Source organism: Corvus cornix, chromosome 22, assembly GCF_000738735.6.
Source record: "Corvus cornix cornix isolate S_Up_H32 chromosome 22, ASM73873v5, whole genome shotgun sequence".
In the NCBI taxonomy this organism is placed as follows: Eukaryota; Metazoa; Chordata; class Aves; order Passeriformes; family Corvidae; genus Corvus; species Corvus cornix.
The window spans coordinates 2,233,704-2,259,003 of NC_046351.1; the positions used below are offsets into that span (position 1 = coordinate 2,233,704).

Here is a 25,300-nt window from a genome sequence, read left to right on the forward strand (position 1 = left end):
CTCCTTTTACTGTCAATCCGGGCAGGACTTGTGCAGATCCTCAGTGTAGGGGTGAAATTCACCCTTTGCTGCTTCTTTCTTTTAATTGATCAGAGAGAACCTGGGTTAAAACCACCAATATTCAGTTACTGAGAGCTGAAACAAACTTGCCATCCAGTTTTCATTCCCCCCACGAACATGAAAACTGCTCCCTTGGACTTTGCCCAATTTTTTAGGGGCTTCAAAAAATCCCAAGCCAGCTGAGACCTCAGGAACACCTCTGCGAGCACCTCCAGGCGAAGAAGCCATGATCAGATCATTCCGAAATCGCTGAAGCGAGGGCAGGAACATCAAATGCTTCTCCAGGCACCAAAGGAAATTACATCCCATTCCCTTTCAAGTGTCCCCAAGACCTTCATCACTGCACATTCCCTTCTTCCTGCCAGCCCTTTGTTGGGATGGAACTCTCCCTTCCATCCTGCTGGAAAGCACAGCTTATTAAGAGCATTAACTCTGGAGTTCAGGGGTCACACATCGTTTTCAAGTGCGTCATGCAGAGAGAATGAGCTGAGATCAGTGCTTGGACAGCAGCCACTTGTTTTTTAAACCAGTTGTTCACAGTTATGTCTCTTAATTATTTATTTTTTTGGCGAGGCAAAGATGCAGCCCAAGAATGCCCAGCTTATTTTTGTTCATAGAACACTTAAAATATGAATTGTCCACCTTTTATATCTCTACAGAATTTGAAAGGCACCAACCTAAACTTGATGACACAGCTCCTGTCTGATTTTGAGCAACTCAGATGAGCACCTGAGCAAGGGTATGTCCAAATCCTTCATGAATTCTTTCCCTGGAGACCTCTTTCCTAACCTGGGATGGCGACATGTGTTGAAATATTTGACTGAAGTGTCCCAAACAAGCAGCTGCCAAATATTGTTCTCAATTAACACCATCCTACACTTAATAAAAGCTCAAACCCATCTGTTTGCAGCTCCCAATCTGTCCCAGCATGTCTGGAGATCCAGCAGAAATCTAAGGGGGAAGTTTGGCTTAAAAATGTCCAAAAAATCAGAACTTTTCAACAGAGAAACAGTTGCTTACTCACGCTTACATGAGAAGGGTAAAGGCAGTAAAATTCTCCTGTGGATATAATTCCCTTGTGGATTTATCCAGATATATTTACTCATTTATAAATTAACATCAACAAGGAATATCTATATTTCTGTGTCCTGTCTATTGCTGATCCTGCTGTATATAAATATCAATTCATATCCCGATGATCCATTCCAGTTCTCCGTACTCTGTAACTCCCATTTAAACCCATGAAAAGTTCAAGTCCTCTCAAGCACTTCTGTATTGACACTTGTGGCCTGAGAAGGTTTATTACTCCTCTATTACAGCTGACTGAGTCAACGGGGTGCTTTTCTGGCAGAGATTTTCGGAATATGATTGCACAGACCTCACCTGGATCGTTCCCTGCTCTGCCTCCTTTATTTAATCACCTGAGTCCGAAGCAAACATTACTAACAGGGGTGATGGGGCAGCAAGGGCTCAGCTCAGTGTTTTTTCTGTCAGTGATTCACTGGTCCAGGTTCAGGGGTAAATACCCAGAATTAAAGCACAACTTCACCCTGCGGACCTGTTTTACCCTAAACTTCCTGGGAACGCTCCTTCCTTGACATTCCACCGGTTTTCTTTCAGCTTTTGTCAGCCAGACCATAAATAGATGGCCTTAGGGTCACCCCAACCGTTCTGTAATTCGATGACAGCTCCAATCTCCATATTTATTGATTTATTGACCTAATTCGTTTTCTTTTCCCCGTTTTCAGGGAAGCGAATCCAAAGCAGCGATTGATCCTTATCCCAAGGTTCAGGGCACGAAGCAAGCAGCAGGAACTTCGCTTGCTGTAACACTCTGTGACTTGGTGTTGTGCAACACCTTTAGCAAACACTTCCTCCTGCAGGAGCAGGAATAAAGCTGAACCCGTCCCTGCCTCTCACCCACAGCCCAGAGGAGCTCCCGGGCAGGGCCACGCTGGGAACGCCACATTCCCAGCCCAGCACAACCCCGAGGATGAAAATCCTCCTCATTTCTGCTCTTCTGCTGCATTTCCTCCAACAAGGTATGGCACTTTTTGTTTTAGTCCTTTATCAGCTTTGCTATGGATAAGTCTGGATGAATTTTTAATTATTAACTGGTAGATATTAGGGAGGAACGATGAGTTAAAGCCGTTGGAAAATGGAGTTAGGGATATTTGGGATTTTGCTCTTTGCGTTCAAAGCAATTGTCTACAATTCTTTAGATAGAGCAGCATTTACTTGTTTGACAAGTGGCCATAAATTGCCTAAAGACCCACAACTGGTTGGTTTTGTGAACCACTAAAGCAAATCTTACCCTGCAAGTGAGAGGCCAATTTAGACAATTACAGCAATTTATCAGCATTTTGGCCATAAAGTAGCAGATTTCTGTAGGAATTCAATTACAACATTACCTGATTTAAAATATTGAACAGGCTTTATTTAGCTGCATGATGCTTCAGGTTATATCCAGGTGATTTCACCTGAGCAGACCCCGCTTCTTTTTCCTCACACACACAATTTCTTTCAATTCCTGTCAACAGGGAACGGAGTTTTTCAGGGCTTGGCCTGCACAAGCATGCACAGGATTTATAGCCAGAATTAAACATTTAATTAGCATTCAGGCACAGATCTATAATTTGGTTTTTCGCACAGAATATCTGAAAATGTGCACACTTTAAAGGTGTTATCTTCTTTTTCTTGACAAAACCACAACTTCATTGTCAATAAAATCCTCCCTAATGATTTTCTGCTTGGAAAAGCACACAGTTATTTGTTCCTTATTACAAGTTGTTGTACGGGGCCCAAGGAATTTCTTTCCTCCTCCAAGCTCAAGACAAAACCTGAAGGCAGCAAAGACAATGCGCTGATTAAAAAACTCCCTCGAAGAAAGGATTCATTCCAAACAAAACCAACCAGTTTTCCTCGAAATTCTGTCTGGATCAGGCTGCAGGGAAGGGATGAGTTCAGTCCTGAGTCTCCCTTTAAACCTCGCCTTAACTTGAACTCTCTGGGCTGGAGTTGCACAAAGGGTGTGGAGAGATAAAATTGGGGATCTTTGTTCCAAGAGGCCTGAAATATTCCTGGGATTGTTGCATAAGGACACACTTGAGGCCTGTGGAGGGAAATCTGAAAAGCAGCAGATTTTTTTTATAATTAGTTGCTTAAAAAGAATATAAAACCCCGTTGTGAATGGCAGTAGTAAAGTTACACTCGGTAGTTGCTCCCAGCACATGCTCGGTGTAGCAGCTCAGCTGACACGGGATCCCTCTGCACCATTAAACCAACATCTTTATCAAGATACAACCAGGTTTGTTCTGCAATTACATTTGGAAAGGGTTGAATCAAATAAATCAGTGATAAAAGAATGGATCTGTTTGTTTTACTTCGACAATTTGCACGAGGATGTGCTCTGCTGTTCCAGAGAGAGAAAATTACAGTAATTGGAGGCCTCACTCCTGGAAAAACCTGGCCCTGGGGCAGGAATTATCATGGGAGGTGCTCTGTGCCTTTGTTTTTGCAGGGTTTTGTTGGCTTTCTGGGCAGCTTAGGGTATTTTTGTTGTTGTTGTTCTTGGTTTATTTTTCAAATACAGGCCCTCAAGAATTCACCAATTCAAATGAAATTCCCTTTTGTAGGAGATTAAAGAGCTCAGGGTTTGCCTTGGTGGAAACCAACACATCCCTTGTACAACCCTGTTTTCCCAAAAACCTGGCTTCCAGCTGCCAGGATGAACTCCAGGGTGCTGCCCACCCCAAATTAACTTTGCTCTGGATTTGCTGAGGTTCAGAGCAGAAAAGAAAAATTCTTTTTATCAGCTCTGCATTTCCTTACCCAGCTCTTTGCAGCCACTGCAGACCTTATGAGACCACTCAAAGGGTTCTGGCAGTTAAGGAACCTCTTGGACTCCTTCCACCTTCAAGGTTTTCCTAATTTCCTGCCTATCTCCCATTATTTTACCTGGCCATGCCCAAACACCTCTCCCATCCTTCTGCTGTATCTCCCTCAACCCAATTCAAGAGGTAAAAGTTGTAATTATTTCTTGCCACCCTCTCTTAAAGTTCTGCCACAATTATGTATGTGCCAAGGCTTTGCAGAGCAGGAATCCTGCTGCAGACCTCTGCATTGTGTAAATTTATTTGCAGATCCAGAGGCAGTCTGGGCCTGTCTGTCACGTGATAAGGTTTGGAGATTGCTCATTCCACAAACCCAAATCATTTAATTCATGCCGCTGGAAAATGCAGAGGGAAAGGCTGCACTGGCATGGCTGGGCTGGCCTGTTGGGACTTGAACTGCTCAGAGCTGGGAGGAGAAACCCCAAGAGAATTGCAGGAAATTTTTTAATGGAAGTAGCCAGGGAGGGCAAGTCCTCCAAAATCCAGAATGGGAAAACTGCTGGTGTTGGGTCACGCTGTGGAGGGAAAGCAGGGCAGCACGAGGTGTTGCAAGAGCCCAAAGGAATCACCTGGCCAGCCACAAAATTGGGTGTTTAATAAATTAAAATTGTGTTTTCATCAATCCCCGTCTGTTTCTCCCCAGGGAGCAGCAGCGGGAAGTTCCCTGGAGCTGAGCAATATGAAGTCGTTTACCCGCGGAAATTGCACTCGGTGCACAGGAGAGCTGTGGGAGCAAGCTCAGAGGTAGGAAAGGAGATCATTTCTTGGCTGATTCTGGGAGATGGGGAAGGTTCTCTGGAGTTAAAACACCTTTGGGTTTCAAGGCTAAGAGAACTTGGACACACATTTGCTCTTCCAAAAGGAAAAGCCTGGAGAAGTGATCCCGTGTTCGTGAAGAGGAGCTGAGGTGTGCTCAGCATGCAGAGAATCCCTCAGGCCATCCGAGGCTCTTCTGAGCTTTGTACCTCTGCAAAGATGCAGGGTTTGATACTGCTCAGGTTTTTAATAACCTGTGGACACTTTCATTTGGATTAAATTAAACCAATAATTAAAACCAACCATGGTTGACGCACTTCCAGAGGGTGTTATGGAAGTGTCTGAACGTAAACATCCCCCTCAGCACTTCCCCAGCATGCAGGATTTGTGCTTATGGAGGTAGAAATGAATTTGCAAGGTCAAAATTGCTCCTCTAATTAAAACCCCTCAAACAGAGTGACCTCCTGCTTATTCTGCTCCTGCCAGAATCCTTGTTTTTGGTGGGAAGAGGAGGAAAAGAACACGGCTGGCATTCCAATAACACCACTGCTGAGGCCAGGAGCTGCAGCAGAGCATATTCTGACACTTCAATCTGTTTACAGAGCAAATACGAAGACACCGTGAAGTACGGGATCAAAGCCAACGGAGAGGAAGTGGTGCTGCAGCTACGAAAAAATCGGTGGGTTCAGCTCAGCTCTTCCCTTCTTGCTCGCTGTGAGCCACGGCAGGGTGTTCAGGATGCCAAAAAACAGGGATTAGAGCCCTGTAAAATAGAAGTGTTCTGGTAAATGCAACATCTCAATGGCAAGGAAAGAAGAGGGGAGAGGAAGAATCCTGTCAGTGTTTTGGGAACGTGGAATAAGTGCTGGGGATGAGACGTTGCCATGATGGAGGCACTTCCCATCCTGCTACCTCTGCTCCCCCATTTCTTTCCTAAATTGGTCAATCCAATGCATATTTAAGCTTTTTCTGTTGCCTCACAAGTTTTCTGTGACCATGAAGAGGCTGTGGTTTCAGAATTGTAGCCTGGAGTGACAGGACAAGGGGGGTGGTTTTAAACTGAGAGAGAGAGGGTTTAAATTAGAGATTAGGAAGAAATTCCTCCCGGTGAGGCTGGGGAGGGGCTGGGATGGAATTTCCAGAGAAGCTGTGGCTGCCCCTGGATCTCTGGAAGTGCCCAAGGCCAGGCTGGATGGGGCTTGGAGCACCCTGGGACAGTGGAAAGTGTCCCTGCCTGTGAAACTCGATGATCCTTCAGGTCCCTTCCCACCCAAACCATTCCAAGATTTTAGGACAGACTCGATGATCTTAGAGGTGTTTTCAAACCTTAAAAAATTTGTGATTCTATATTTATATATCTCTATATTATAGATAGATAATAGATGGATTGATTGATTCACTGATAGATTGATACATTGATATAGATATTTACCTTAGCACTACTTCTTTTGAACCTGGAGTAACCAAACATAACCTGGCATTGACAAAACCTTCCTGGAAATGGGAAGTCTGGCTCCAGCAGAACATTTACCACACGCTCCGACAGTCTGGGTGAAAGGGTGCTGCTCCACAGGCTGTGCAAATACAGTAGTGCCATAATCAATTCATGTTAAATATAGACTGTAATTAACTGCTTTCCCCTGTTTTAATCTAATCTAAATATTTGGACTGGGGGGAGGGAAATGGTGTTGCACTAAATCCTATTCTTTGAAGAGAAATGGGATGCTGGCAGTGGGTGGGAGCTGCCCAAACAGGAGTCACTGCAGAGGTGCTGCTTTTAGGAAGGTGTAAAAACGGGCCCCAAAAAATCAATGTATAATTATACATTTGCATCCAGATCTGCCAGGAGATGAGTTTATCCCAGTAAAATCAGCAGACTTTAATTGCTTTCTTCTTTTAGAAAAGTCTGTTTGTTTGAGTAAGGATTATGAGCAAGCAGAATTCCCCTCCCTGCAGCTTTTGCTTCCCGAGTTTCTCCGATACTAAGAATAACCTGAGTAATTGTTTGAATTCCCCACATACTCGGTGCACTGCGTCATCACCTCATTTCTACATGGCAACGATTTCCTTGGAATAATGACTGCACTTGGCTCCTTGCAGGGATCTCCTGGCTGGGGATTATTCTGAAACTCTTTATTCTGCTGACGGCCGACAGATCACAACAACTCCTGGGATCAAGGTAACGCAGGAAGGGTTTTTCCCTTTTACATCCAGTCTTGAGTCCACATGAGACTCACGGATCCATGAAATAACGGGAGATATGAGACAGAAAGGCACGGTTTGAATTCCAGGTTCTAAGCCAGTTAGGGTGGCTCTGAAGGGATGGGGAAGTTGGGATTTGGCCCTTGTGCCTGTTGGGAATCAGCTCCATGGTTTGGCTTCCAGGAAGGCCCCACCTCAGTGGCAGCTGAACAACTTCAAGGTCAAATTCCAGCCTTTTGTTGGAGTCAGGGCCATCCCAAAGCTTTCAACCTTGCTGCTTTGCCCTCCAGGCTTTGCTCCTCCTGCTCAGCCCCGTGACTTGATTTCCGCCCTGATCCCAAGGAGATCCCGAGCCCGATAAGGCCCCATTTCCTCCCGGCTCACATTTCCAGCCACGCTCGCAGCACCTGAGCCCAGCTGCCTCCTCTGAGCCCTGGCAGATCAGTTCTGCACCTCCAGGCAAACGGGACTCACTGCAGAAGGGATTTTTTAATTAACTGGGCACTGATCTTCCCCAAAGCTCCCACCTGAAGTTCTCCTCCAAGCTCATGAGATGTGTTTTAACAACACAGTCTGGAATTCAAAGCCTAATTTTCTTTGTTAGGAGCAATTAGGAGGATTCTGACTGAAATAAATGTGCAGAAATAACTCTGGGTTGGTTATTTTTGGGGTTTTTTTCTGATTGCTCCAATTATTTTCACTCCCTGAACGGAGTGTGAAAAACCTGGATAAAGACAAACTCAGACAGACCCATCTGTGCTGAACAGGGAATTCCTGCACTCCGGATATTGCATTAGGATCAGGAGTTTTTCCTCTTGTATCCCCAAAGGATGGAGAGAAATCCTCCACTTTCCCCCCGTAACTTTCCCTTTGTGGATGTCTTTTTCCCTGTAACAAAGTTGACACTTTGTGGTGGAAGGAAGAGAAATAAATGATAAAGTGGAATCAAAAATTCATGAGAAAACAAAAGGCACAAGGCACAAGGGTTTGGATCCAGGATCTTAAGAACTCCAGTTAGGAAAACGCTGGGGGTAAAATTTTCCACAACCCCTCAGTGACTTTGAAGTCTCTCTGAACACAAAAACAGAAACCTTAAATCCTTAAGCCAATTAAGCCCCCAAACTCTTTCCCCTACCCGTGTTTAATATAATACCTGTATTTTAATCCCATTGAAATGAATGCATTTAATTGTTGGCTAATTAAAGAGCCTTTCCTCGAAATCTGGGCACAAGGAAACCATTTGGTGTGGACTTTAACCGAGCAGAGCACAGCAGTGTGTGCTTAATTTGGAGCAGGGAGTGGGAATATTCCTTTTTTTCTGTGCTGTGCATTGACCAGAGCCCAGAATTGTTGGATTTGCCATGATTTGGGTAACTCCATGTTGAAGAATAAAAAAAAAATGGGTCCACAGCAAACATGGAAACGATCACCAACTTTTAAAATTCATTTTACAAATCTCCTAATGGGAGACCTCCTCATGTAGTGCAGTTTGTTGTCATTTGGAGATAGTTTAATTTGTTTTCTGAAATCCTCAGCCCAACCTGACCCTGGATTTTTTTTCCAACCAGGATCACTGTTACTATGGAGGCCACGTGGAGGGTGATGCTGAATCTGTGGCCAGCATCAGCACCTGCAAAGGGCTGAGGTGAGGAGGGGTTTGGGTTCCAAGCGCAGAATGGGATTTTGGGATAAATGTTTTGGGATAAATGCCCAACAGGAGAGAATCAGGAAGGAAAGAAGTCATGTGATCTTTTGTTCAGGCCTTGGCAACTTTTTTCCCAAAGAAAAACAGAGGGGGAAGGAAGAAAAATAGTTATTCTTAGTTCCTTACAGTATTTCAGCTTTTCACCTCAAATCAGGATGAAAACATCTTCGAATTCCCCACTGGAATGAAATCCACTTCTCAACCACTTCTGTCAGCACAACCCCCCCAAAATTTAAATCAAATTAATTCCTAACCCAGCTTCTCTTTGACTGAGAGCACCCAAATCTTCCAATTGACTCAGCAATAATTAATTAATTGATTTCTGCTTCTGAAGTGTTGCACACTGCCTCAGGCTGCTGGAACATTCCAAGGGTCTACATGCTTGGGATAAATGCTTCTTTGATCCAAAACCTCACTTTCCAACCCTTTTTTTAGTGGCTATTTTGAGACCCATGGCCAGAAGTTCTTCATCGAGCCCCTGGGAGCCTCGGACAGGGAGGAACACGTGGTTTATAAATATGAGGCCCTGAAACAAGAGCCCATCAAAACCTGTGGGCTGCTCAACAACTCCTGGGAGCAGGACTCCAGTGACCCCATCAACGACATCTTCAAATCCAGCAACAGCCCAGAGGTAAGGACGTGGCTATCCCATCAAAAAAAGGGAATAGGAGAAGTCTAAATAGCACAAATCCCAATTTTTTGGTGGCACCTCCACAAAGGATTGATTAAACACAGGGAAGTGGGGTCAGATCTTAAAAACCAGAGCAAAATCTTCCAGAGCTGAGATTTCAGAGTCACCAGCTGAGTTCTACCCTCCTGCCTTTACTGACAGGTGCCCATTGCACCTTTAACACCTAAATACTCATTAATATCTATTTTACCTTCCATATCTGAGTAAAAATTTTAATACCCAGCCTACTTCTCGTCATTTAAACCCAAACCAGTCCCATTCTGAATGACCTGGCCAAAGAAATCCCCTCAATAATTAATATAATTAAGAAACAGTTTTGAAATGGTAGAGGTTGGGATTGGAAAAGCTCTTAAAAGTCATTTAAAATCAATAATTCCTTTAGATGAAAGCTTACCTGAAAGCCAAGAAGTTCCTGGAGCTCTACATCGTTGCAGACAATGCTCTGGTGAGTTTTGGAATTATTTTGTGTTTGATCAGCTCCAGAGGAGCTTCCCAGGGTATCCCAACTCGTATTCCTGTGCTCCTACAAGAGCTACAAGGTTCCACTGAGCCTGGCTGGGAAAAGGGATTCCTAAAGGGGATTTAGTTTGGAATTTGCACCTGGAGATGACCTGGATTTAGGAAAGACCTTGCAGTGCTTGTGCTGTTGGAATATCCTGAGCTGGAAGGGAATATCCTGAATTGGAAGGGAATATCCTGAATTCGAAGGGAATATCCTGAATTCGAAGGGAATATCCTGAGTTGGAAGGGAATATCCTGATTTGGAAGGGAATATCTTGATTTGGAAGGGAATATCCTGATTTGGAAGGGAATATCCTGATTTGGAAGGGATTATCCTGATTGGAAGGGAATATCCTGAATTCAAAGGGAATATCCTGAATTTGAAGGGAATATCCTGATTAGGAAGGGAATATCCTGATTTGGAAGGGAATATCCTGATTTGGAAGGGAATATCCTGATTGGAAGGGAATATCCTGAATTCAAAGGGAATATCCTGAATTTGAAGGGAATATCCCGAGCTCAAAGGGACCCACAAGGATCATTGAGTCCAACTCCTTCTCTGCACCCTACACAGAAATTCCCATTTTGGAAGGGGCTGATATTGAAACCCAACATCTGATAAAATCCTACATCAAAGAGATAGTTTTTATATAAAATACGATTTTTTACATGTGGTGTGGTTTGCAAAACAATCTTCTGTGGGACATTTATTTCCTGATAAATCCCCTTTTCCTGATGTGCTGTATTTGCCTTTTCAGTACAAGAAATATGATGAAGATGTTAAAAATCTAAGACAAAGGATATTTGGAATAGTCAACTACATCAACACGGTGAGAGCAAACAAGTGACACTGAAATCCAAGTGATTTATAATTTTTTTCTATTGAAAACCATTGAAATCTAAGTGATTTGTAATTATTTCTATTGAAAACCATAGAAATCTAAGTGATTTATAATTATTTCTATTGAAAACCATAGAAATCCAAGTGATTTATAATTATTTCTATTGAAAACCATCGAAATCCAAGTGATTTATAATTATTTCTATTGAAAACCATAGAAATCCAAGTGATTTATAATTATTTCTATTTTAAACATCATAAACTTTCATTATTACGCATATTATGAATGAAAACTCAACTTCATTGTAATTTGGAAAGCAAATTTACCACATCTGTCCATATCCTCCTGTTCTTTGCCTTCAGAGATGAGATTTTTAATAAGAATTATTTCTACTCCAACTTTCATTATTTCTACTCCTACTTTAATTATTTCTACTCCTACTTTCATTATTTCTACCAATACTTTTAAGATATTTTCTAATCACTTGTCAAGTGAATGGTGGATTCTAAAAGAATAAATTGATTCTTGATTTCTTTGGCAAATTTCTTCCAAAATTGCTGGAATTTTCAAGTATTTTAACACCATTTTAAAGTTCCTTTCAACGTGGTGGGAAATCAGATCTCATGGTTTATTTGGTGAGGGTTTTTTGGAATTCAGAGCTTGGAAAAGCCTTGTTAGGTCTGGAGTTTGGCTACTGGAAGTGGAAAAAGTGACCCAAGCACCAGGACCAGGCTTTGTTTCCTTAGCATCGATTTTTAACAACATGCATTCATTTTTAATGGATTAATTTTTAATTAATCCTCTGCTGCAGGTTTATAAAGCCATCAACACCCACGTGGCTCTGGTTGGCCTGGAGGTGTGGACAGATGGGGACAAGTGTCCCCTGAGCAGGAGCGCAGGGTTCACCCTGGACGCCTTCTCCAAGTGGCGCCTGGCGGATCTGCTCAAGAGGAAACGGAACGACAACGCTCAGCTCATCACGTGGGTGCCCTTCCCTCTGCCACTCCCTTCCCAGCACGTTTTTATTCCTGAAAAACAGCTCACCAAATGCATTCCAGGCCATTTTAATTCCTAAAAATTGGTCAGAAACACATTCAAGGCCCTTTTTATTCCTTAAAACTCGCTCACCAAACACATCCAAGGCTCTTTTTAATCCTTAAAAATGGGTCAAAAACACGTCCAAGGCACTTTTTATTCCTTAAAAATCACTCAGCAAACACATCCAAGGCCGTTTTTATTCCTTAAAAATTGGTCACACAATCAAGGCCCCTTTTATTCCTTAAAAATCGCTCGCCAAACACATCTAAGGTTGTTTTTATTCCTTAAAAATCACTCACCAAACACATCCAAGCCACTTTTTATTCCTTAAAAATCACTCACCAAACACATCCAAGCCACTTTTTATTCCTTAAAAATCACTCACCAAACACATCCAAGCCACTTTTTATTCCTTAAAAATCGCTCACCAAACACATCCAAGCCACTTTTTATTCCTTAAAAATCGCTCACCAAACACGTCCAAGGCCCTTTTTATTCCTTAAAAATCACTCACCAAACACATCCAAGGCCCTTTTTATTCCTTAAAAATTGGTCAAAAACACATCCAAGCCACTTTTTATTCCTTAAAAATCACTCACCAAACATGTCCAAGGCTCTTTTTATTCCTTAAAAATTGGTCACACAATCAAGGCCCCTTTTATTCCTTAAAAATCGCTCACCAAACACATCCAAGGCTCTTTTTATTCCTTAAAAATCGCTCACCAAACACATCCAAGGTTCTTTTTATTCCTTAAAAATCACTCACCAAACACATCCAAGGCTCTTTCTATTCCTTAAAAATCGCTCACCAAACACATCCAAGTCTCTTTTTATTCCTTAAAAATTGGTCAAAAACACATCCAAGCCACTTTTTATTCCTTAAAAATCGCTCACCAAACACATCCAAGGTTCTTTTTATTCCTTAAAAATCGCTCACCAAACACATCCAAGGCTCTTTTTATTCCTTAAAAATTGGTCACAGAATCAAGACCCTTTTTATTCCTTAAAAATCGCTCACCAAACCCATCCAAGGCACTTTTTATTCCTCAAAATTTGTCACCAGTCAGTGGCACTATCCTGGCCTGGATTTCACCCATTCCAACACTGGCTTGTACCAATTCCAGGAAAAAAATATAAATGCAAGTTCATTTTTTTTTGCTTTTATTTTCTTTTTTGTCATGGAGCACAAATAAATTCCTGCCAGGACACGCATCAAATTTTTCCAGCTGAATCCCTGCAAAAATGGGGAATGGGAATTTCTGCCTTATCTAAGACTCTTCTTCTGGTTTTGCTCACAGAAGTTGAGTGCCCTGGGGGACTGCAGCGAAATCTGACCACTGAAAGAGTCATAATGTGAAGTTTAGCAGGGAAATGATGAATTAAATTTCCCCAAAAATGTGGGAAATGCCAAATTAAACCAGCACTGACCCCACTTTTCTGTCCTGTGTCCAGAGGTCCTGACTCATCCCAGCTCTTTGCTGTGTTTGGAGCTCCTCATTCAGCTCTTTACACACCAACAGATGCTTTCCACCTTATGAACCACCACAGAATTTAAGTAAATATTAAAATGAAAAGTGCATTCAACTGGGTTTTTGTTTATCTGATTTATATTAAAATAAATATTGTATTGGATCTGAGATGCCATCCAGAGCTGGGGATGAAACCTCCAGCCTGGTTAGGAAAAGACCCCTGAGCTCAGATCCCATCCTGGGCACGCCCTTGATCTCACTGTGCTTTTGTGCTTCCTTCCAGAGGCCTGGACTTCGAGGGGACCACGATTGGATTGGCCTTCCTCAAATCCATATGCAGTGATTTATACTCTGCAGGTATTATTCAGGTCTGATTCCTTTTTATTTCATTTTTGAAAGGCTTTTCTGTGGTTTTTTTACCCAGCCAGAGAAGAACCTTTATGAAAATCGTTGGGGTTAGGGCACTTTCGGTTCTCTGCTTCATTATTAGACTGTAAAGATTCACAATCAGAGCCCTGGAAGTGTCCAAGGCCAGGTTGGGTGAGGCTTGGAGCAACCTGGGACAGGGAAAGGTGTCCCTGCCATGGAATTGATGGGATTTAAGGTCCCCTCCAACCCAAACCATTCTGGGATCCTGGGATTTTATTTTAATTGAAGTGAAGGGGGTAAAGAAAGCAAACATGTGACATACACACCTCCATGGTGTAAATTTGACATGATTTCATAAAAATTTAATACATATTTGATAAACATTTTTATTAAATAACGACATAGAATCCAGACAGATGCACAGATGGGCTGAGCACCACACAAACCCTTGTGCAAGGCGAGGATAATTCCACTTGAGGAAAAACTGTCCCGTTTCTCGTTTTCTCTGTTGTTCCTGCTCGTTGTAAAGCACACATGGAAATAACAGCTGCTCTTGGCTCCCCAGGACCACAACAGGAACGAGATTGCAGTGGCAGCCACGATGGCCCACGAGATGGGGCACAACCTGGGCATGAGCCACGACACTGAGGCCTGCTCGTGCAGCGACGACATCTGCATCATGACAGACACTGTCAGGTGGGACCTGGGGCTTCAAATGCTCCCAGCTTTCAAACAAGAGCAGTATTTTTGTGCAGTGAGATGATTCCATTCAAATTATTTAAAAAAAAATGGATGAATGCCCAGGCCATTGTCAGATATTCCCAGACAGAAACTCCCCCAAAAAACCCAACCCAAACCTACTTTAATCCTTATATATTTAGAAAAATGTTTACACCCAAGAGTTGTGGGGACAGTCACCTGCTCCAATTCTCTCCCAAAGGGGGTTTCTCCTCCTTGCCTGTGCCAATCCTAACAGAAATCCTCCTGTTTCCCCAACACAGCTCAGTGATTCCCAAGGAATTCAGCTCCTGCAGCCTCCAGAGCTTTGAGAAGTTCATGCTGGCTGACATGCCCAAGTGCCTGACCAACATCCCAGAGCTGAGCAGCATCGTGGCCCCTGCGTCCTGCGGGAACGGATTCGTGGAAAAGGGAGAGGAATGCGACTGTGGCACTCCTGAGGTACCTGGGAATGAGATGATCCTTGGGAAAGGCAAAGGGGTTGATCCCGGCTGGACAGCAGCTGCTTTCTGTTGGTCCCTGAGGTGGACACAGATCCACAGCCAAAGCTGGGGTGGCTGGGTGTGTGCAGGGTGCTGGGGAAAACGAAGTTCTGGTTTGTCAGGAGGCGGGGACAGAGAAACTGAGAGTGGGACAAAGCCATCCCCACGTCTCAGCCAAAGCCCCAAGTTCCCTGCACAACTTCTACCTCCAAACCCAGGGCTTGTAGGGAAGGTGCTTCCCAACAAAGCCAAGGGCAGGTCCCAGCCAGGGGCAGTGGTTTGGTGTCCCTGCCCCAGCTCTGACTGCTGCCTCTGTCCCAGGAGTGCACGAACGAGTGCTGTGACCCCGAGAGCTGCAAGCTGACCTCGGGGGCTGCCTGTGCACATGGGGACTGCTGTGAGAACTGCCAGGTGAGACCCTTCCCCAAAAACTGCCAGTGAGACCCTTCCCTCCCCTGTGAGAGCTGCCAGGTGGAACCCTCCTCTCTCCAGCTCCTCAGCCTTGCTGGGATAAAGGAGAACTGATCCCCTGTGCTTGTATTTAACAGCACTGACAAAGGCACTGTCATGGACTCATGGAATGTCCTGAGTGGGAAGGGACACTGGGATCACTGATCCAGCCCCTGGCCCTGCACAGACACCCCAAAATCCCACCCTGGGCATCCCTGGCAGCACTGTCCCAACGCTCCTGGAGCTCTGGCAGCCTCGGGGCCGTGCCCATTCCCTGGGGAGCCTGGTCAGTGCCCAGCACCCTCGGGGGGAAGAACCTTTCCCTGGTATCCAAGCTGACCCTGCCCTGCCCCAGCTCCAGCCCTTCCCTGGGTCCTGTCAATGCCCACCAGTCCATCCCAAACCACACCACCACCATCAATTCCCTCACTCTCCCACCATCCTGGAGAAATGAGCCCTTTCATTGGCCATTTTCCCCTGGGAATAAAAGGTGTGGCACAAGAGGCAAAAAACCTGTGAACTGGCACATCCAACACGGAGTGAGATATGGATCTTGCTCCTCACGCAGCCTGTGGAGTGAGGAGGAGTTTGTCCTGCCCTATTTTCACCCTTCAGCTGGGTGTTTCTGAGCAGTGCTGGGTGCTGAGTGGGGCGTTTCTCCCTCCCTCAGTACAAGAAGTCCGGCTCGGTGTGCCGGGCGGTGAAACACGACTGTGACCTGGCTGAGATGTGCACAGGGCGCTCCTCCAGCTGCCCCGAGGATCGATTCCGGGTCAACGGGCACCCCTGCAACTATGGAGAGGGCTACTGCTACATGGGCACCTGTCCCACCCGGGAGAGCCAGTGCAAAGCTGCCTTCGGACCACGTGAGTGCCCTGTGGAGCTGGAAAAATCAGCTCATCTCGGTCACAGGAGAGAGGGAGAGAAGGGAATTCTGCATCTCCAAACCCTCAGATCTGCTGTACCTCAGGAATGGCTCACCCATGAAGATAAACCCTAGTTCTAGCATAATTAATGATGATTGTTACATTTCCCGCTGTCAGTGGTTGTAACTCGTGAGCTGCAGCTTCCAGAAAAATGGGAAGTGGGGAGCGCATTCCTCTTTTGAAGAATGGGTCTGAAGTAGCTGGAATGGAGTTGGGGAAGTGGTTTGGGCTAAATAGGAAGAGGAAATGTCTGTCCTGCAAATTAACAGCCAAATTTGGCACATCTGGGTGCTTCTGAAAGCAGCGTTTCTTAGAGCTGGGGAATGGTTTGGGCTGAACGGGAACTTAAATCCCATCCAGTGCCACCCCCTGCCAGGGCAGGGACACCTCCCGCTGTCCCAGGCTGCTCCAGGCCCCATCCAGCCTGGCCTTGGGCACTTCCAGGGATCCAGGGGCAGCCACAGCTGCTCTGGGAATTCCATCCCAGCCTCTCCCTGCCCTGACAGGGAACAATTCCTTCCCAATATCCCATCCAGCCCTGCCCTCTGGCAGTGGGGAGCCATTCCCTGGGTCCTGTCCCTCCATCCCTTGTCCCCAGTCCCTCTCCAGCTCTCCTGGAGCCCCTTTAGGCCCTGCAAGGGGCTCCAAGGTTTCCCCAGAGCCTTCCCTTCTCCAGGCTGAAGTGCCAGAAGGTCATTTACGCCCATGGACACTTCTTTGGGAAGGGCCATTTCCTAAGCAAGGCAAGGAGATGGAACATTCCCAGTTGTCCCAAGCAGAGATCCCAAACTGATCCCACTGCCTTTTCCTCCTGCAGAGGCGACGGATGGTGCAGCCTCCTGCTACCACATGAACGAGAAGGGAGCCTATTATGGGTACTGCAGGAAGGAGAAAGGGACTCACGTCCCGTGCAAGAGAAAGTAAGCACTGGGCTATGGAACTTGCTGGGATTTGGGAAGAGAGGCCATTCCCACTCAAATTAGGAGACAGAAGCCAGGGCCACCCTATTTTAGTGGCACAGACCTGAGTCCCTTCTTGTTCTGTCTGAAAATTGTGGGAAATAACTTCTAAGAAAAGCGGATTTAAATCATGAGGTGAGAGAGAGCAAAGGTGTGCACAGAGATCTGTGCAAGGCTGCTGGGGAGGATGAGTGTGTGTGAGTGTGCAGGGAAATCCAGGGATTTTTGGGATAGGGAATTTGAACCTCACAAGTGAAGGAATACCAGTTAAATGCTCATTTCTGTGAATGAATTTGTGTTCCCTAAGAAACTCAGCAGGATTTAAGAACTTGTCACCTGCTCTAACCAAGCTGCCCTCACCCCAGCCAGCGTTCCCTTCCGCAGCCGTTTCCTTGGAATTCAGGCTGCAGGAAACACCAGCTCAGAGGGGTTTGCTGGGCCATGCCCTTGGGTAACAGCTCCTGTTCTCCTTCCAGAGACAAAATGTGTGGAAAACTCTTCTGTTCCGGAGGGAGGGAGATGCCTAAGGAGGGGAGCCTGGTGACATTTGATTCCTGCAAAGCCAGTTTTCCCAGGAATGGAGAAGCAGACCCAGGGATGATCCTGGATGGAACCAAGTGTGGGAATGGGATGGTGAGTAAAGAATGACTTTTTTCTTTATTCCTCCCCCTCTTTCAGTCTGGTTTATAGAATTCTCTCTTGTACATGGGAAGACTGAGTGGACCCCAAACTTCTGCTGATCTCTTTTCCCAACTTTTATCCCAAACCAGCAGCAAAGCCAGCAGGAATTGCCACCGTTCCCATTTCCTCGGGCTTGGCTGCTGCCTTATTCCCTCTCACTGTCACAAAGATGTGTGGCAGCAGGAACACAGCTCTGTGTGAAGGGTTAGGGGCTCGTTAATGTGTTATTACAGTTAATTATTTCCACAATAGATGTGCCAGGCATCTCTGGGTGCTGTTTCCAACCCCTTCCCTGTGTATTCCTACCTGGAAGGGCGGGATGAGGGATTGGAGTGGGAAGCAGGGATGTCTGCACATCTCTGTCACTCCCCTTGCTATAAAACACCCAAATTGGAAATTAAGCCCCCGTCTCCCTCTCCTAGAAGGGTTTGAGGGATTTCCAGTGCTGGTTCTGTGTCTCGTGCTGCTCTCCATCCCCTCACAGGATAAAATGCAAGCTCTGCCTGTCCTGGAAGCTCCAAATCCCTGTGGTTTCCTCTCATTCCAGGTGTGCAGCCATGGAGAGTGTGTCTATGCTGAGGAGGTCTTCAGGTCCACCAACTGCTCTGCCAAGTGCTCTGGCCACGCTGTGAGACACCAGCTTTCAATGTTATCCACTTTAAAACCCCAAGGAAACGATGCAGATCAGCCTCAGACCCTCTTGCTGACAGGGTTTAAGTCATTGATATGAATCTGTCAAATTTGGGGAGTCAGAAACTTCTTAAATTTTGATAAAAACAAATCTACCCTGATGTAGCATCGATATTTTTGCCCAGGAGATGGACACAGCCCCTGTGCCTGGCCCTACCCCTGAGCCACGGTATCAAAGCTAATTTTTTTAGGCCATTTTGGTTTGGGGAAGAGAATTCTGCTCATCTTTGGCCATTCAGAGACCTACACATAAATAGATTAACTCTGGAGTGAAACTTTCACTGCAGAAACAAAATGTACATGACAACAGGATGGTCTTTAACCCAAAACTGCTCCTTTTTGTGCTAAATTTTAGCCCAAATGAACTGAGAGCTTCAAAAAACTTCTCAGGATCCTCACCCAGAAACTTTCTGACCCCCCAAATTCCCAACTGAGGTGTCCCTGCTTTGTCCTCCCCAGGTGTGTGACCACAAGCTGCAGTGCCAGTGTGAGGAGGGGTGGGCACCCCCGACCTGTGACAGCTCCTCAACCCTCACCAGTAAGTGCCACAGTCCCACACCTTGGAATTTGTCCTTTCCTGGCTGCAATGAGCAGGGGAGCTCCAGGGGAGCAGCCCAGCACCAGAGTGGTTCATGCAGTTGTTAATTAGAATCGTTAAGCTCATCAAGCCCAGCCACCAACCAGCACCACCAAATCCTGCCCTCAGCTGCCACAGCCAGGCTTTTTGAACAATTCCAGGGATGGGACTCCAGCCCGTTCCAGAGCTGGACAATCCTTTCCATGAAGAAATTTGTCTTAATATCCAACTGAAACCCCTGCTGCTTTGCCAGGATTGCATCTCCAGGGAGCTGATTTCTGAGCACCTCCCAGTCCTGTAGGGATGAGTAGGGAAGGTGTTTTTCCTTCTAAGCTGACAAGTGATTCCCCCTGGAGGTGAGAGTGACAGGCTCCTCCTTTTTATTCTTGGAATAACAAGCTCCCTGTCCCTTCAAAGTGGAGCCAGGATCCCGAGAGTTTGCTCTGATGAGCTGGACAAGTTCATTTATCATCTGCATGGTCTTTAATGATCCACCTCCGAGGGAAAATAATTTGTGTCCAGATTTCCACGTGTTTGGGAGAAAAGAAAAAGGCTTTATTTCATTCATAATATGAAATATATTTGTCCTCTCTTCACCCTCACCAGAGCACCCTCAGCTCTGAACCTCTGGCTTGGTTGAGGCTTTGGAGTAGTTTTGTTGAATATTGTGAAAGAAACTTTATTTGAGGGCAATTTGAAGGTCTGCACCCCACTTTGGGTAACAGCCTTTGAGACAGGAGAGCAAGGACACAGGAATGAGGGTGGATGGGAAGGGCAGGGTTGGTTTAGGGTTGGTTTAGGATTTGTTTACCCCGAGGACAGCTGACTTCAAATATGGCAAAACCAGCAGGAATTCATCTTTCCCCATCACCATTTGTGGCAGGGGAAGCCATAAAGTGAGAACGAATGGAGTTTAAAAAATTCCTTCTCCAGCGATGATGGGAAACTTGTAAACAACGGCGGCTCTTGTTGGGTCCCTGCCCCCTCAGTGGTTCTGGGGTGCTTTAGGGGCTGTTCCTGTCCCTGCCCCAGTGATTCCCCGATGTTTTAAGGGCTGTTCCTGTCCCTGCCCCAATGATTCCCCAATGCTTTAAGGGCTGTTCCTGTCCCAATGATTCCCCGATGCTTTAAGGGCTGTTTCTGTCCCTGTCCCAATGATTCCCCAGTGCTTTAAGGGCTGTTTCTGTCCCTGTCCCAGTGATTCCCCAGTGCTTTAAGGGCTGTCCCTGCCCCAATGATTCCCCGATGCTTTAAGGGCTGTTCCTGTCCCAATGATTCCCTGACGCTTTAAGGGCTGTCCCTGTCCCAATGATTCCCCGATGCTTTAAGGGCTGTTTCTGTGCCTGCCCCAATGATTCCCCGATGCTCTAAGGGCTGTTTCTGTCCCTGCCAGGCATCGCCGTCGCTGCCGGGGTGCTGGCTGTCCTGGCTGTCACTGTGGTTGCCGCCGTGCTGCTCACCCGCTTCCGAGGCTTCCACAAGAGGTAAATCCTTCCCACATCCACCTAAACCCCACAAACCACAGCCAGGAAATACCTGCAGAGGTGTAAGGTGGAGTTTGCAATGGGGGTGGGGGGAATTAGACTCTGGAAAGGAAGGAAGATGGTCCGTGAGATTTGTGGAGGTGTTTCAGAAATCCCGTGGTGTGGAGGGGATGGAAGAGTTGAAATGGAGCTCTTGATAAATCCTTAATAATCCTAAATAAATAAAGGGCAGAGAGAAATCAAGGACATGGCTACAAAACACCAGGAGGAGTAAGGCAGGGCTTCAGCTGTGAGGTTTTTTCTTGAAATCAAGTAAAATTTACCATGATATGAAATCTTCGACAGGCACCAGACGAGGAGGGGACCCGGAGCCACCAACCAGGTCTTTGTGGATCAGGAGCAGAGCTGCAGAGAGCAGCCCGTGCTGGTGCCCGTGCTGGTGCCACCTGCCCAGAAGGTGAGAGCAGGGACAGCTGGGGACTGTCCCCGAGGGCCCAACCATCAGCCAAAGTGGCTGCACTTCCACGAGATTCCCAAAATGCTGAGGGGACAGTGCTGGGAATCCCAGCTGGAGATTCCTGAAACACTGAGGGGAAGGACAGGCTGGGAATCCCAGCTCGAGATTCCCAAAATGCTGAGGGGAAGGACAGGCTGGGAATCCCAGCTGGAGATTCCCAAAATGCCGAGGGGAAGGACAGGCCGGGAATCCCAGCTCGAGATTCCCAAAATGCCGAGGGGAAGGACAGGCCGGGAATCCCAGCTCGAGATTCCCAAAATGCTGAGGGGAAGGACAGGCCGGGAAACCCAGCTGGACATTCCCGAAACGCTGAGGGGAAGGACAGGCTGGGAATCCCAGCTCGAGATTCCCAAAATGCCGAGGGGAGGGACAGGCTGGGAATCCCAGCTCGAGATTCCCAAAATGCTGAGGGGAAGGACAGGCTGGGAATCCCAGCTCGGGGAGGGCCCTGAGTCCCTGAGTGCCCCGAGGCAGGGAAGGGACACCCGGAGATAACGCAGGAGATGAGATAAGGGCTCCACCCGATTTGTGACGGTTCCTGTTTGCAGGTAATTGATAAGAAAGTTCTTCCCGTGCCTCCACCTCAGGAGAACAAGCCCCAGCGCCAGACTGTGAGTATTCCCGGGAATGTCCCCGCTTTCCTGCTGGATTTGGGGAATATCACAAACCCCCGGAGACCCTTGGGGACAACGTGATCCCAGAGGGACATCCCTGAGCTCCAGCGCGGGCTCTGCCTGTTCTCCCAGGCTGCAGGAGCATCCCTGCCCCTCGCCAGCCCTCCTGGAGCACTTCTATATCCAACTGCAGCGGCACATTCCCGAGGAACACGTGGAATACACACAGTGCACACAGAGGGTTAAAGGGTTCCATGTTCTCATCTTTTCCAGCCTGTCCTGAGGCCCAAAGGTCCCCCACCTCCCGTTCCTGCCACCAAACCCGGCTCTTTCCACCCAGAGGAGAAGTTTGTGAGTACATCCCTCACATCCCTCATCTCAATGACCAACTCTTATCAGATATCAATTAATATTTGCAGTTTTGGACTATAATTTAATGGAAAATTTTGAAATCCCAGCCCTTCAAAGCACAGATCTTTAGGGCAGGGTCACCTTCTTGGCTGTGCAATCCTCAACTGCACAAACATTCCTCAGCCGTGCCAGGGAGTCCTCCAAGGCATCAGAAACACAACTCAGCAGCTGGAGTTGAAACCAGCAGGGATTTCAGGAGTAAACAGAGTGCAAACAATGAGTAACCTCGCTACTACAGGTGTCTGAGTGAGTCCCTGTATGGCAGAGATGTGGTGGGTCTTAAATCCAGAGGAATGGTTCTGTTTGTCATTGATAAACCCAAACCATCCTCATTAAAACACCTGCCTCAAATACTCACCATGCCTGCATTTGCTACGAGGGTGTAAAATCCAACTTCACGCTGGTGACACAACTGTGGGCGCTGCCTGCACAGTCACTGGGTCAGCACTAAATAAAATGTAAAATGTAAAATGTAAAATATGAAACATAAGATATAAAATGTGAAATATAAGACATAAAATGTAAAATATAAAATATAAAATGTAAAATGTAAAATATAAGATATAAAATATAAAATGTAAAATATAAGATATAAAATGTAAAATATAAAATATAAAATGTAAAATGTAAAATATAAGATATAAAATGTAAAATATAAAATATAAAATGTAAAATGTAAAATAAAAGATGTAAAATATAAAATGTTAAATATAAAATAAATATAAAACATAAAATGTAAAATGTAAAATATAAAATATGTTACATAAAATATAAAATGTAAAATATAGAATATAATATATATTTCAATATATTATTGAAATATAAAAAGTGGAATATAAAATATAAAAGATAAGATGTAACATATAAAATGTACATTGTACAGTGTAAAATATAAAATATAATCACCCCACGTATCGATTGTAAGCCCCACTTAAATCCCAGCTGTGTTCAGAGATGCACCTTGAGCTTCCCACACATCCCACGTGCGCTTGGATGTCGATATTGAAATGCTGGGAGCAGCTCGGTGCCCTCCCAAACAGATCTGTGCCCTTGTGTTTGTGTTCTGCTGCCTCCTCGCACGGGCACAGACGATTCCACTCCTCCTCCAGCATTCCCAGTGGGAAATCGCTGCAGGAAATGCAGAGATGAGGGGCCTGGGGGGTCCTGCAGCTGCTCCTGATGCCTTTTCCTGGTCTTAAAATCAAGAGTCAGCCACGGTTAGAAGGGGAAAAGGGATTTTACCTTGGGATTTCTTGTAAGGATCCTTAGGTGCACACGGCCAGGTCATGTGCATCGAGATGCACCCCGCCGAGTGTGCCCCCAAAGATCGGGAAGAACATTATAGGTTTTTACTAATTAGCAGATCTATCAAAGATTCCCCAATGAGAGGCTCAAGTGAGCCCCCCTCCCCAAGGAACCTTCCCCTGGCTGGTTCTATCTTGGCTTACAGAATGTGTTCTGGAGAGCACCTTGGGCTCTGGGGCACCCTGATCCCTGGCTACGAAGCTTCTAAAATGTTGAGTCTCTCAGCTTGACAAACAAGTCCAAGAGTGCAGGCAAAAAGCACTGGGAATACAGAAGCTGTAAAAAGGTCTAACAGGGGTATAAAAGAAAAGGCAAAAAATCTTCGTGGCATCACTCAGACAACCTTGGTGACACTGAAACCCCATCTTGTTCCAGGCTCCAGAGAGAAGAGCTCCTCCCGTCCCCGCTGCCAAGGGCAAACCTCCCCCTCCGCCGCAGGTAACCTGGATCCACTGGGACAGCCATTCTCTGGGCATGGAATTCCTTGGCACTGCTGGGATCTAACTCCTCCTTTTCCATGCAGGCTTTGAAGCCCCCAATGAACCCCAGAGTCTGAGGCTTCCCAAGCAGAGCTGGGTGAAACTCCTGAAGTTTCCAGGGATCATTTATCCCTCGATTCCTCCACTTTTGGCAAAGGCATCTGAGACCGTCTCCCTCTTCCCCTTAAGAACTGACTGAGGGCTGCTTGGGAAGAAAACGTTGGGATTTCCAGCAGGGAGGAGCTCTGGTGGTGACACGGAGCTGCTGTGCAAGAGAAGCAGAGCAGAACCACCACTTGCACTGAGGTGTAAACTCAGAGTAAGTTACAAAAGCTGCTGAACACACCCTGACTGCTGGGCCACCGCTGCGGGATGAGGCTGCTCCTCCTCTGCTCCTCTGGGACCTGAGCTGAGGGGAGCAGGGAAAGCGTGGCTGCTGCAGGTTTGGGAATTGTAAACGTTTCTTTGGCTCCATTTCTGGATCTTTTCCAGCCCTCTCTACCCTCAGCAACACAAAGATTTCTCCTTCATGTGCAAGTCCTGGGAAAAAACAAACCCTTCCTGCCCTGGGAGAGAAGTTGCGTCCTCAGGGTCTGAGCTGGACGTGGAATAAGTAACAAGACATGTTAGGAATGGTTCTGGGAAGATCCTTTGGACTGGATTCTCTCCACAATCCTTAAATTCCCTGTTGAAGATGCCATTCCCTGCAAAACATGGATGTGATGGGATTTCAGTCCTCAGTTTGAGGAGTGAGGTTGTGTTGGGTGAGGATGGATGTTACTGGAAGAGCAGAGCTTCCTTCCTCTTTGGATAATTGCTGCTTTATTTGAGCCAGGAGCAGACTGGAATCTCCACCTGTGTTTGACTGGGGTGTAAAAATCCAGAAGTTGTTTTTTATGAGCTGTAATTAATGTATTTACAGAGATTTCTGTATTAAAGTTCTGTCTGAACAGGAAGGAATGGTTGTGTTTTTTAAAACCCATCACTGGCCCACGAAACAGGAGAAGCAGGGTGCAGTGGGACCATTTCTGACATTGCCAGAGCCCTGAAACTCCCAATTTGCAGCAAGAAAAGATCATTTCCAGGTGCTGTCAGACCTGCTAAGTCAGCCAGGAGAGCCAAATTCCATTTATAATGAGGGGGGACAGGATATTCCATCACAGCTTTTCTGCCACCTTCACATCTGTCTCTTCCCAATTTCCCACCTTTGGGAGCACTCCAGAATTTTCCAAGGATAGTGAGATTTGAAGCAAATCCAGAGAATTGCTGTTTCTGAGTTACCTTCTGAGATTCAGCTCCAAACCTGGGAGCCTGGGCTGCCTTTTCGTGCAGAAAACCAGGTCCTGACCTGTCCACACCTGAACTCCTCCAGCCCCAAGCAGGAGCTGAACCCTGGGCTGAGACCAAACTCCTCCTTCCGAGTGAGCAGGAGTGAAAACCTCAGGAAAATATTGTATTTTC

The 25,300-nt window shown here is 46.1% G+C and overlaps 1 protein-coding gene across 1 annotated transcript; it reads left to right on the plus strand.

Annotated features, from left to right (window-relative positions):
* Positions 1-716: 716 nt before the first annotated feature.
* Positions 717-24,795, plus strand: ADAM28 (ADAM metallopeptidase domain 28). The gene is made up of 25 exons (XM_039564468.1): positions 717-799; positions 1,809-2,102; positions 4,597-4,697; positions 5,312-5,388; positions 6,810-6,888; positions 8,480-8,556; positions 9,052-9,247; positions 9,690-9,752; positions 10,567-10,638; positions 11,462-11,631; positions 13,441-13,525; positions 14,092-14,222; positions 14,528-14,705; positions 15,068-15,157; positions 15,867-16,062; positions 16,940-17,042; positions 17,558-17,714; positions 18,310-18,390; positions 18,912-18,990; positions 20,423-20,513; positions 20,859-20,970; positions 21,579-21,641; positions 21,918-21,995; positions 23,736-23,798; positions 23,884-24,795. The coding sequence occupies exons 2-25, from the start codon at positions 2,054-2,056 to the stop codon at positions 23,914-23,916; spliced, it is 2,424 nt and encodes an 807-aa protein (XP_039420402.1). The 5' UTR covers positions 717-799; positions 1,809-2,053; the 3' UTR covers positions 23,917-24,795.
* The last annotated feature ends 505 nt before the right edge of the window (positions 24,796-25,300 follow it).

Excerpts from the sequence above, each read along its gene's own strand:
- ADAM28 (XM_039564468.1), top strand. The coding sequence starts at position 2,054 with ATGAAAATCCTCCTCATTTCTGCTCTTCTGCTGCATTTCCTCCAACAA. Across the intron at positions 6,889-8,479 it reads CAACAACTCCTGGGATCAAG|GATCACTGTTACTATGGAGG; the intron begins GTAACGCAGGAA and ends TTTTCCAACCAG. Across the intron at positions 17,715-18,309 it reads CCAAGTGTGGGAATGGGATG|GTGTGCAGCCATGGAGAGTG; the intron begins GTGAGTAAAGAA and ends CTCTCATTCCAG.